The sequence below is a fragment of the Schistocerca cancellata genome, chromosome 1 (genome assembly GCF_023864275.1).
Source record: "Schistocerca cancellata isolate TAMUIC-IGC-003103 chromosome 1, iqSchCanc2.1, whole genome shotgun sequence".
Classification (NCBI taxonomy): domain Eukaryota; kingdom Metazoa; phylum Arthropoda; class Insecta; order Orthoptera; family Acrididae; genus Schistocerca; species Schistocerca cancellata.
The window spans coordinates 572,914,573-572,927,754 of NC_064626.1; the positions used below are offsets into that span (position 1 = coordinate 572,914,573).

Below are 13,182 nucleotides of genomic sequence, written 5' to 3' on the forward strand. Positions count from 1 at the left end.
ACAGCTCTCGCAAACGGTCTATCCGATGACATATGCGGTTGGATAGAAAGTTTTATAACAGACAGAGAGCGGTATGTCGCCCTGAATGGGGTGACTTCAAGAGAAACAAGCGTATCTTCAGGTGTGGCCCAGGGTAGCGTAATAGGTCCGCTTCTTTTTACTATTTACATAAACGATCTGGTTGATGGTATTGACAGCGTCATTAGACAATTTCCCGATGATGCTGTAGTCTACAGGAAAGTAGTATCACACGACAGTTGTGAACAAATCAATGAGGATTTGCAGAAAATAAATATGTGGTGTAATGACTGGCAGTTATCTCTCAATATTAGTAAGTGTAACCTAATGCGTATAACAAGGCGAAAATCCCCATTAATGTAAGAGTACAAAATAAATGACCAGTCTTTGGAAGAGGTAACATTCGTCAAGTATCTGGATGTGACTATTGGAAATGATCTCAAATGGAATGATCAGATTACACAAGTAACGGGCAAGATGAATTCTAGATTGCGGTTTATTGGTAGAATCCTGAAGCGATGCAGTCCTCCAACAAAAGAAATTGCTTAGAATACGTTATTTCGTCCAGTCTTACAGTATTGTTCGTCTGTATGGGACCCTTACCAGTTGGGTCTGATTCAAGAGATTGAGAAGGGCCAAAGAAGAACAGCAAGATTCGTGACTGGTACATTTAGCCACCGCGAGAACGTTACAAATCTTATAGAAAGTTTGAAGTGGGACACACTTGCAGATAGACGACGCGCTAAACGGAAGGGGCTGCTCACTAAATTCCGAAATCCGATCTTCCCCGAGGATGTAGAGCATAGATTATTACCACCAACTTTCAAATCGCGCAATGATCACCATTCAAAGATAAGGGAAATTAGAGCTCGTACTGAAGCGTTCAGACAATCGTTTTTCCCTTGCGCGATCCGCGAGTGGAACAGAGGAGGGGAAATATGACTTTGGCGCGAATTGTGCCTTCCGCCACACACCACTTGGTGGCTAGCGGAGTATATATGTAGATATGTAGAAACTGAGATAAGCTTCTATCATTTTCACACTCTGGGGTTGCGAAAGCTGTGGAATTCAGTGGGGTGAGAACGTCACACTCTGAAGAATAAAGCTTCTCTAATCCATGACAGTAATTACTGTTGATAACTTAACAATCTGAAACTCAGAATTAGTTAAATAAGGGTAGAACAGTCGCAATTAGTATATTTTTTCAGTCGCAAACTTGAAATTATTTTAGCATGAGCCTGCGGTTGAATCCAGTAACGCGAAAAAAAGTTACATTGAAACTTAGGTCTATCTTGCACATACATCTACATCTACATTTATACTCCGCAAGCCACCCAACGGTGTGTGGCGGAGGGCACTTCACGTGCCACTGTCATTACCTCCCTCTCCTGTTCCAGTCGCGTATGGTTCGCGGGAAGAACGACTGACAGAAAACCTCCATGCGCGCTCGAATCTCTCTAATTTTACATCGTGATCTCCTCGGGAGGTATAAGTAGGGGGAAGCAATATATTCGATACCTCATCCAGAAACGCACCCTCTCGAAACCTGGACAGCAAGCTACACCGCGATGCAGAGCGCCTCTGTTGCAGAGTCTGCCACTTGAATTTGCTAAACATCTCCGTAACGCTATCACGCTTTCCAAATAAGCCTGTGTCGAAACGCGCCGCTCTTCTTTGGATCTTCTCTATCTCCTCTGTTAACCCGACCTGGTACGGATCCCACACTGATGAGCAATACTCAAGTAAAGGTCGAACGAGTGTTTTGTAAGTCACCTCCTTTGTTGATGTACTACATTTTCTAAGGACTCTCCCAATGAATCTCAACCTGGCAAATGGTGGAAGTTGGCTGTACGCTATAAAGCTAAGAAAGCCGTATGTGCTCACTCACCAGCTGCTTCTTTGCGGTGAAAGGATCCTCGTGGACCTTTCTGGCCACCGGCGAGTTCTTGACGCCGTAGTAGCAGGACCAGTGTCTCAGCGTGACGTCATGCGACCAGCCGTTGAACGTGCGGTCGCAAATGCTGGTCACGGTGCCGTTGTCCTAGAGACATCAAAAGCACCAGTCAGTGTTCACCGTTGCCGCTGTAGCCAACTCCATCAAGTAAACGAGTGAACGCAAGCCACGCTTACCGATGTGTAGTAGGAGAATGCGAAGTAGCTCCTGCCGTTGACGGTCACTTCAAAGCCCTGGTTGTATATCAATGTCCAGGTGCCCACGTTGCCGTACTGGTCCGTGGCCACGTTAGGGTACGACAGCTCGACTGTCACAGTCTGCACAGGTTCTTCACGCCGTGCAGGAAGAGAAATACACAAATAAAACAGCTCTCCGAAACCACTGATAGTACAGCAACACACGTGCAAATACACAAGTTACAGCGGCCGACGTCAGTCTCAGTAAATCTCATTAAAATCTTTCCGGATGCACTGCCCCGTCATTTTATGAAATTACACTACAATAACCGAAGTTTCGGGAGTCCACGAGTTGAGGAAGGCCGCCGCAACAGGCCATAACTTCGGGTTACTGTAATATTTATAGCTTTTGAAGAAGTCTCTAAGACGGAAATTCTCAAAAGAATGGATATTGATCAGAAAGACTTTCACTGTACAGAGAATTTATATTGGAATGAGACAGTCACCGACTTGGTTAACATGTGTAGAGAGGTCCTACAAAGATGCCTACTGTCACCCCTGTTATTCAATTTCTATCAGAGAGTATATTTAAGGAAGCCCTTGGTGGTATAGAAAATGGCATAAATGTTACGGCAGTTTTCACCAATAACGTTCGCCATCCTAATGATACAGTACTGAAAGCTGATAATTTAGATAACATTCAACATCTCGTCAACATAGTCGGATACTACGACAGTAATCTAGGCCTGAATATCTGAACATCGACACCAAAAAGAAGCATTTTGTGATTGTCACAAGACATCCCGACTCCTCTAATAAAGCAAATTTACGTTTCAGTGGGTCCGTAATACGAAGAGTAGACGAATTTAAGTACCTTCGAATGTAGCTCCGTGAAGACTGGAGATGAGACATGGAGATAAAATGTAGCATAGAAAACGTCCGTAATACGAGTACTTTCATAAAATTCAAAAAATATCTTACAAGTACAAATTTAGGCTTACACTGTAGAGTTCGGATTTTAAGTGCTACATCTGGCCTATACGTCTACACGGGTCTGAAGGACGGACCCTAAACATGCCAATATGAAAGAACATCGAAGCCTTGGAAATTTAGATTTACCGCAGGATGTTTAAAATATCGCAGACAGCTAGAACAAGTGGTACCGAGGTAATGCGACGAGCGAAAAATGTTAACAACTTTAAAAGAAGAAAATCTGTATGTTTAAGACCTACCTACGAAACTCCAAATGTATAGGCTTACTTCTACTATTGATCATAGAAGGGAAGATCGAGAGCAAAAGAAGAAAATGACGAAGAACAATATATCGATTAGCTAACATGAAGCAGTGTATACGACTGCCAACTGCAGATCAGCTGCTGCATATTGCAATTCATAGAATAAAGATGCATCGTGTGCTCGCCAGTATCCATTAAGGGATATCCAGAAGAATGAGATGACGCGACAGTACTCCCAGAAAGATTGTACAGTAATACTTGTTCCTTAACGGTGAAAAGCAACATTTTCTTCGCTTATTATCCCAAATGATTTGAAATTTGTGAAAGGCGTAAGGTAGTATCTAATATTTAGTTTCCTGAGATGTGTTTCATGAGCTAATAGTCTGCTCACTAAACTTTATTCTAGTCATAGGCCAAGATGTTTCCTTGAAAATAAATATTTATTCAAAGCTGACAAAGTCTCATAGCTATTTAGTGAGGCTTGGTGGTAATAAACTTTATTTTTCAAACGGTTCCATTCCTTGTTCTTTGCCAAACAATGTAAACTTGAACAAATTTTGAGGTGTTGCTAAGGTACTCGTGATGTATTTCTTGAAACGATTCTGTGACTATAAAGTAGTTAATGCTATTCAGCAATAAAGTTAAGGACTTTCAGGCTGAAGATAATGAGATATAGGGCAACTGGTCTTTTACGTGACGGCTAGCCTTTAGCCTCGGGTGAGCTTGTGATCTGCTTTCCGATGCAAATGTGTCAGATTCCACGTGTTCTTAACGTTAACTTCAGATTCAGTGCCCCAAGCGCACCAGAACTTTCCATTCTTTCAGTTCTTGTTGCCTCGTTCCCCTCCTTGGGTCTCGAAATCCTGAGATGTGGAAGAAGTTGATGATTTGGTTACAACGAGGCTCGACCTTAGACACGCATGCTCCAACAGGAAATACCACTTTTACAGTAATTCCGCTGTTATTCACTTCAATCGATGACTGCTAGTGATCAGTCAAATAAACAGTAGGGAGCGAAAACACATCTTGCTACATTTTTATTAAAAATAATTCTGTTTTTAAGCTTTATGTAATAGGCAGTTAAATTTTAGGTACTTTACATCGCCACCTTCTTTTTCTATCTGTGATCAGAGGTGGGCATATTATAAACAGAATTTTGGGAAAATGGAATTCTTTTCACATTTTCCTTAGTCTTACTAAATTTTTCATTAAAGCAGACTTGATAGCCTTAATCAGCGATATCGATAACTTCCATGTACTAATTTTTAGGTGAGATATATCATCCATTTGCATTATGGTCTCCTTAGTATATAGCGTATATCTTCACAGTGACTGTATGCGCATAGAAATAAGCAAGTCTGCTGTAAATGCAAGTTTCTTCCAGTTTATTCGAACAGTGCGGTTGTACATAGCAACATTAAATATCCTTTTGAAAAGGAGACAGTTGGTGATTACACAGAAGACTTTAACTATCGTCCATAAATTACATATTTTCCAGAAATGAATATAGAAGCTGTCAACATTTCTGAAATTTTGTGATCCTCAGTAAAACAGATCTATTTGTTTCTGCACTTGCATTTTTGGTTTTCCTTGATATTGTGACAAACGTGTTATTCGTTACTGTGTAAAGTGGTCTAATAGAAAACAAAATCTTCCTTGAAAGTTAGGAACTGTAACTGACACCAAGCTGCTGACATTAATTTACGTGTAAACCAGGAGTGTCTGTTTGAATAAGTTACTTACCGAACGAGTCGCAAGTGGCGCTGTTGTCGAGGTTTCTTTCACCTTCGTGGAACGTCCAGCTACCCTGCACGTCGCTGTATAGACAGTTGGCAGGCGTGTCAGCCGTGGCGCTCGCCAACAGCAGAGCTGCCACCACCAGCGGAGTTCTCAGGTATCCCAACATGGCTGCCGTCTCTCCTGTCAAAAAATTAAAACCATCAACATCCATACAATTTCGCACAATTAGTCGCAAAGTCCTACTCCCATACAGCCCCGGATATACAAAACATTTCCGAAGTGGGACAAAAACTTGATAGTGGCGCTCCCTCCCCCCTCAAGCGTTTGAGATAGGGCGTCAAAAATTTTAAAAAAATCGATTTTTCAAAATATGTCCATTTTGTAGCGCATATCTTTCTAAAGAGTTTGATATATGAAAGATATATGTTCGAGTAAATGTACGACATGTTATTCAGTCTGAAGTGTGCCAAAGTGCAACACCACACTCTTCACACAGCATTTTTCTATCGCACGTCACTGTATTTTGCTCTGTGCAGTTCAAACGTTTATATTTTATAGTGGAAGCCATCAATCCTATATTCAGGACACTCGAAATTAAAATGTTCTGTGATGCCTCTCCTGCTCCCAGTCGGCCGGTTTGACATTCCACCCCGCTTAAAGAATACTCACAATTAATGGCGGGTGGTCTTAATTCAGCCATACCAGTTACGCCTTCTGTAGCTGCAGAAACTGATTATCTTTCTACAATAATACTTAATTCCTCTTTCAGTGTCAGCAGTCTACTAATCTGATATGAATGCTGGATAATAGCATAATCTGTTTAGTCATTCAAGGAAAAATGTCGAGATGTCTCAGCGGAAGAAATAACACATACAAGGTTTGGTGGGCAAGGGGGGGGGGGAGGAATAGTGATTTTTAAGGGGATCGGGTTGGGGGGGGAGAAGAAAATACGACATTGACTAGTGCAGCAGTGAATAGGATATGATTTGCATTTATTTGATTCGCCTATCACGAAACATTAGTTTCCGTAACTGGCGGTCGTTTCAGTAAATGTTGCGGCTACAGTAATAATAGGAATTTGTTACATTTGTCCAGTGAAATAGATGAGGAATAAAACAATTTCCAATCATTCACAGTAAAGTAACACTTGCCTTACATTGACACACCAAATGTTTATACAAGAAAATTTTTTGTGTAACTGCTATAGAGGATCGTGGTCTGAGCACCGACCTCTTATTGCTACATTAGATGCCGCTACCGGAGATGTATATAGGCAGTACAACGGCTGCCTAGTAGTTAATATTGCCTTACGAAATCAAAGATAACATTTCCTGCACATAGATCCTTTGTTTTCAGGTTGAAAGAATGCTGTCCGTCTCTGTTACAACATTAGAAATCGATCCCAGATCCTCTATGTTGACGTCGATCACCACGATCTCTCGGTTACAGAGGTAACTTTCATTTTCACATACTTGTATTTTATTGCAAACTTTCTTAATCCTTTAAGATCCATTGGCTACAGTTAGGTTCGTTAACTTTCGCTGTTTCAGCTGCAACAGAAATACACTGATAAGCCAAAAATTATGACCACCTGTTTAGCTTGTTTGTCTGTCTTTGAAATGAAATACATAACTGTTTCTGTGTGTCAGGCATACCACAGTTTTTTGGTAGGTTTTGGAGGTATGTGACATTAGATGTCCACGCAAAGGTCATGTAATTCGCGTAAATAACGGGACACTGATTTGCGTACGCGGTGATGGCTCCCGACAGCGATCCAGATGAGTTCCATAGTATTTGCATCAGACGAATTTGGTGGTCGAGACATCAACGTGAGTTCACTATAATGCTCCTCAAACCACTGTAGCACGGTGCTGACTCCGAGACACGGACAATTATACTCCTGAAAGATGACATCACCTTCGGGGAAGAATCAAGCTTGAACGCACCTGTCAGCTACCACAGATCCCACGCAAGGGCAGGAGAATGTTCCCATAGCATAATACTGTACTCGCCAGCCTGCGTCCGTACCGCACTGCACATTTCGAGCCGCCGTTCGTCTCGTTCAAATGGTTCAAATGGCTCTGAGCACTATGGGACTTAACTGCTGAGGTCATCAGTCCACTAGAACTTAGAACTACTTAAACCTAACTAACCTAAGGACATCACACACATCCATGTCCGAGGCAGGATTCGAACCTGCGACCGTAGCGATCGCGCGGTTCCAGATTGTAGCGCCTAGAACCGCTCGGCCATACCAGCCGGCCGTTCGTCTCGATGACGGCGTTTGCGGAGACGACCATCGACATAGTGTAGCAAAAATTTGATTCACACGAAGAGCCGACACATTGATCGATTGTCGAATCCCAACGGTCCCGTGCACACTGCAATCGTAACTGACGATGTCGTTGGGTCTCAATGTGAACACATAGGTGTGATCTGCTGCGGAGCTCCATGTTCAAGAATGTATGATGAACGGTGTGAACCGAAACACTTGAGTGTGCACAAGAGGCACAGATGTCACAGATCACCATCTATCCTACTCAGCAGAGCGGACATGCTTCCGAATCCTACGTTCTGTGAATGATCGTGGACGTCCAACCATTTAGCACCTAGTGGTTGTTTCAATATCTTTCTACCTCTTTCTGTAGATATTCACGATAGTAGCACGTAAACATTCGACCAGCTTCACCGTTTTCGAAATACTCGTTCACAGGCTCAGAATAATAATAATAATAATAGACCCCTTTTCAAAATCGCGTAGCTCAACCAATTTCCCCATTTGCAACCCATATCTTCTTTAGGGTGATCCCCCATCCGTGTCTGCTCCGCTTACACTCTTTTGTTACCCCCTCACTTGCCCACAGCGCTACCAGGTGACTTCCAACGTCACTGTGGGCAGTGGGCAATGGTCATAATGTTTTGGCTGATCCCCAATGGGAACCTGAGGCGCACATTTGTGAATGTTCAACCTTTTTACAATGTGCAGGTGCTGCCAGCTGTTTGGCATGACTCTGAAAATATCAGAAAGTCATTGTAACAGTGAGCAATAGCCCATGACCACCAGAATATACGGTTGTAGTTGGCTGACTGTATTCCACCGTATAACTGAATAGTGTTATTGTTAATTTGCATGGTAATTATTGAATGATAATTTTGTGTATTACAATAGGGAATATTTCACAATTACACTCCTGGAAATTGAAATAAGAACACCGTGAATTCAATGTCCCAGGAAGGGGAAACTTTATTGACACATTCCTGGGGTCAGATACATCACATGATCACACTGACAGAACCACAGGCACATAGACACAGGCAACAGAGCATGCACAATGTCGGCACTAGTACAGTGTATATCCACCTTTCGCAGCAATGCAGGCTGCTATTCTCCCATGGAGACGATCGTAGAGATGCTGGATGTAGTCCTGTGGAACGGCTTGCCATGCCATTTCTACCTGGCGCCTCAGTTGGACCAGCGTTCGTGCTGGACGTGCAGACCGCGTGAGACGACGCTTCATCCAGTCCCAAACATGCTCAATGGGGGACAGATCCGGAGATCTTGCTGGCCAGGGTAGTTGACTTACACCTTCTAGAGCACGTTGGGTGGCACGGGATACATGCGGACGTGCATTGTCCTGTTGGAACAGCAAGTTCCCTTGCCGGTCTAGGAATGGTAGAACGATGGGTTCGATGACGGTTTGGATGTACCGTGCACTATTCAGTGTCCCCTCGACGATCACCAGTGGTGTACGGCCAGTGTAGGAGATCGCTCCCCACACCATGATGCCGGGTGTTGGCCCTGTGTGTCTCGGTCGTATGCTGTCCTGATTGTGCCGCTCACCTGCACGGCGCCAAACACGCATACGACCATCATTGGCACCAAGGCAGAAGCGACTCTCATCGCTGAAGACGACACGTCTCCATTCGTCCCTCCATTCACGCCTGTCGCGACACCACTGGAGGCGGGCTGCACGATGTTTTTTGGGGCGTGAGCGGAAGACGGCCTAACGGTGTGCGGGACCGTAGCCCAGCTTCATGGAGACGGTTGCGAATGGTCCTCGCCGATACCCCAGGAGCAACAGTGTCCCTAATTTGCTGGGAAGTGGCGGTGCGGTCCCCTACGGCACTGCGTAGGATCCTACGGTCTTGGCGTGCATCCGTGCGTCGCTGCGGTCCGGTCCCAGGTCGACGGGCACGTGCACCTTCCGCCGACCACTGGCGACAACATCGATGTACTGTGGAGACCTCACGCCCCACGTGTTGAGCAATTCGGTGGTACGTCCACCCGGCCTCCCGCATGCCCACTATACGCCCTCGCTCAAAGTCCGTCAACTGCACATACGGTTCACGTCCACGCTGTCGCGGCATGCTACCAGTGTTAAAGACTGCGATGGAGCTCCGTATGCCACGGCAAACTGGCTGACACTGACGGCGGCGGTGCACAAATTCTGCGCAGCTAGCGCCATTCGACGGCCAACACCGCGGTTCCTGGTGTGTCCGCTGTGCCGTGCGTGTGATCATTGCTTGTACAGCCCTCTCGCAGTGTCCGGAGCAAGTATGGTGGGTCTGACACACCGGTGTCAATGTGTTCTTTTTTCCATTTCCAGGAGTGTAGTTATTTTAGTCCACAGAATGAAGCCAAGTGTACAAAGTATATTTCGAAAACAGATACATATTTCTGTATAAATCTTACGTTTAAAATCGTTTAAAAAATCGCCTAAGATCCTCACCACATAAAGAAAAAATTTTATTCCTCCATAAAAATTCCGGTCTGAAAGTATTAACTAACAGTTTGAAAATAACTCGTAATACATAACCCCAAAAAGTTCGTTTCATACATTAAATTATTGTTTAGCTACAATAAGCTACAAGGGGGACCTTCAGAGGTGAAAAAAACTGTCCTTTCAGAAAATCAAACAGTTAAACTACCTATGATAAATGAGAGGGGAATGAAAAGACGTAGAATAATTTCTCCAGAGCCGGGGGCAGAGTGTTAAGGCGCTCAGCTTTTACAAAGTAGCACATACAGAAAAAACTGTGAAATGTTACTTAATACGCAACTAAAAAATATTCGACATAAATTAAAATAATGCAGATGTTTAACTAGCTTGTCATTAAAATACATGGAAACTCCAAAATAATTTATTCATAAAAAGACTCGCGCTTCGCCTCAACAGTTGTCTAGGAACGTAAAATATTTGACACGGAACCATAATCATGAAATCTGACGTCTTACTGTGGCTGGCTCTGAGCACTATGGGACTTAACTTCTAAGGTCATCAGTCCCCTAGAACTTAGAACTACTTAAACCTAACTAACCTAAGGACATCACACACATCCATGCCCGAGGCAGGATTCGAACCTGCAACCGTAGCGGCCGCGCGGTTCCAGACTGTAGCGCCTTTAACCGCTTGGCCACCACGGCCGGCCCGTCTTACTGTGTGGTGAACTCAAATGACAATTAAGAACCTAATCTCATTGCCAATATGATGGGTGAACGTTTAGTAGACGAACACAGTGCTCAATAAGAAACTGAAACAACGATTTTTTTACAAGTATATTGTGCTTGGCTTCAAACAATTACGCAAGATTTCTCGGTACAAATATATACTCCAATAAATTAGGCACATTCTCTTCAATTTTGAATGCGGTGGGACGTGAAAATGCATGATAATTCTGATAGCCGTATTTCCGGATTAGCGTAACGTATATTATAAAAATTACAATATCAAAATTGTTCTTCGCTGTTCCTAATGTACAGTTGACAGTGAGATATTATGGTGTGTATTTCGCTAGAAGCTCTACATACTATTTGAAGGCGTTTTCATAGACAGGAGATAATTTATCAGTCTATGTCCAGGAAGACAAGAGGGGGATAGTTTCCTGATAACTGTAGCTTTTGATACTTGTCTGTAATGTCTTATAGTGGGAAGACACCTGTTTACTGCAGCCAAGCCGTCTACGGCGTGGTGAACTCAAATGACAATTAAGAACCTAATCTCATTGCCAATATGATAGGTAAACGTTTAGAAGACGAACACAGTGCTCAGTGAGAAACGGAAACAACGATTTTTGACAAGTATATTGTACTTGGCTTCAAACAATTGCGCAATGTTTCTCGGTGCAAATATATACTCCAATAAATTAGGCACATTCTCTTCAATTTTGAATAAGGTGGCACGTGAAAATCCAAGATAATTCCGACAGCCGTATTTCCGGATTAGCGTAACATATATTATAAAAATTACAATATCAAAATTGTTCTTCGCTGTTCCTAATGTACAGTTGACAGTGAAAAATTATGGTGTGTATTTCGCTAGAAGCTCTACGTACTATTTGAAGGCGTGTTCATAGCCAGGAGATAATTTATCAGTCTATGTCCAGGAAGACAAGAGGGAGATAGTTTCCTGATATCTGTAGCCTTTGAGACTTGTCCGTAATGTCTTATAGTGGGAAGACACCTGTTTACTGCAGCCAGGCCGTCTACTGGAGACGTTAGAGAGAATCTATATTCATCATAATGATCAGACATTAAGAACTTGCTTATTAGCTTCTTCTGCTGAAAACTGTCACAGGAGCATTACACCATGTCGCTAAAGAGATAATGTGTACCAATGAGAGACAGATTAAACAAAGAGCTTGCCTACAGATTTCTCAAGAGACAATACATACGAAATTGTTTAACCATTTATGGCTATACGTAATATTTTCAAATGGTGCTACAGTATTTATGTTTCTAATTATGATTTTCCCAAAGCCTCATGTTCGGTCACAGTCGATTAATAGATTTTCACAGTTGGGCTAGAATTAGTGTTTACGAGGCTACGAGCGAATGTACTTGACTATAATAATGAATGTAAACTAGCCCAGGACGTGCATGAGTATGTACTGAATAACTTACCGCACAGAAATTATCGGTGACCAACAAACCAGAATCCACAAAGCCTTTTATATCTGATGACGGGCGACCTCTGCACCCAATTGACTGCTATCTTCCACACAGTGCCGTTTCAGATATGAAGCGCAATTTGCCTGATACTGCGTCTGTTATACAACGAACTGATTAATCGTTATATATAATTTATTACGAGACATTATATGTGAACTGTCAGCCATAGGAATACTCTTTACTCGTACGTTCGTATGACATTATCTTGTTCACAACTCTCTAGATTATTCATACACAAAAGGTTTTGACAATAGTGGCAGAGAATTTACTCATTGTCTACAGATTTGACACTATTTCTTAGGATTTGTAATATCACGTGTAACTAATTTAAAGTATACGTCCCTAAAACAGTGCAATTTGTTGTTTTCCTATCTTCTATCGCACTAGTACTACACTGGTTTTCTTAAAGAAAAACAACAACTTGAAACAAAATAAGCGCCTTGAAACAAAATGGAAAAACGGCATGAACGATAAATGTGTTCCTATGATATCCTTTTTTTAAGTCGTCAGTCCTTTGAATTAATTATGGTACTTGTGTTGTGTGTTCCTATTGTTTTCCTTTCGTCTCTGCATAAATACTACACTCAATATCATTTATGATCTGTTTTCCCTGGCTACTTTTCTCCTCCACTCCACCACCTTAACCATTTCTGGTAAGATTATTCCATAAAAATCCTTTCCTTGCGAATTCTTTTTAATGCTTCACTTCGTGTCTTATCTGGCCATATATTTTTTACATTCATGGACAGCATCACGTTTTACATGCGTACAGTTTCTACTTCATTAGATTTCCTATGGTCCACAGTCCACTTCCACACAATTCTGCGTTTCAGATGTTCATTTGTACTGCGAGGGTGCAGGTGAGTTTTTGACATATCTCTCTGGAAGTCAGAATGATGCCCATCGGTTGGCCAGGCCGACAATCAGAGCACACTCAACGGGCTCACATGCTTTAATGAAAGGTATCACGCAGCTGGTGGTGCTAGCCAGTGTCAGGCATGGGTGTTGTATCTCGCAAAAGACAACAAATAGATGCATCATCTAACTATGAAATGAAACAATGGTCCACATAACCCCTATGCTAACATATACATAAATAAGTAGTTATTA

The 13,182-nt window shown here is 42.6% G+C and overlaps 1 protein-coding gene across 1 annotated transcript in view; it reads right to left on the reverse strand.

Annotated features, from left to right (window-relative positions):
• The window catches only part of LOC126161856 (dipeptidyl peptidase 1-like), a 45,676-nt gene extending 33,633 nt beyond the window's left edge, over nucleotides 1-12,043 (reverse strand). Inside the window, exons 1-4 of the mRNA XM_049917971.1 lie at nucleotides 12,025-12,043; nucleotides 5,127-5,303; nucleotides 2,149-2,300; nucleotides 1,907-2,059 (exon numbers count right to left, since the gene is read on the reverse strand). Coding sequence (XP_049773928.1) covers nucleotides 1,907-2,059; nucleotides 2,149-2,300; nucleotides 5,127-5,289 — 468 coding nt within the window. The 5' untranslated portion in view covers nucleotides 5,290-5,303; nucleotides 12,025-12,043. The remainder of the gene's footprint in view (nucleotides 1-1,906; nucleotides 2,060-2,148; nucleotides 2,301-5,126; nucleotides 5,304-12,024) is intronic.
• Between the last annotated feature and the right edge of the window lie 1,139 nt (nucleotides 12,044-13,182).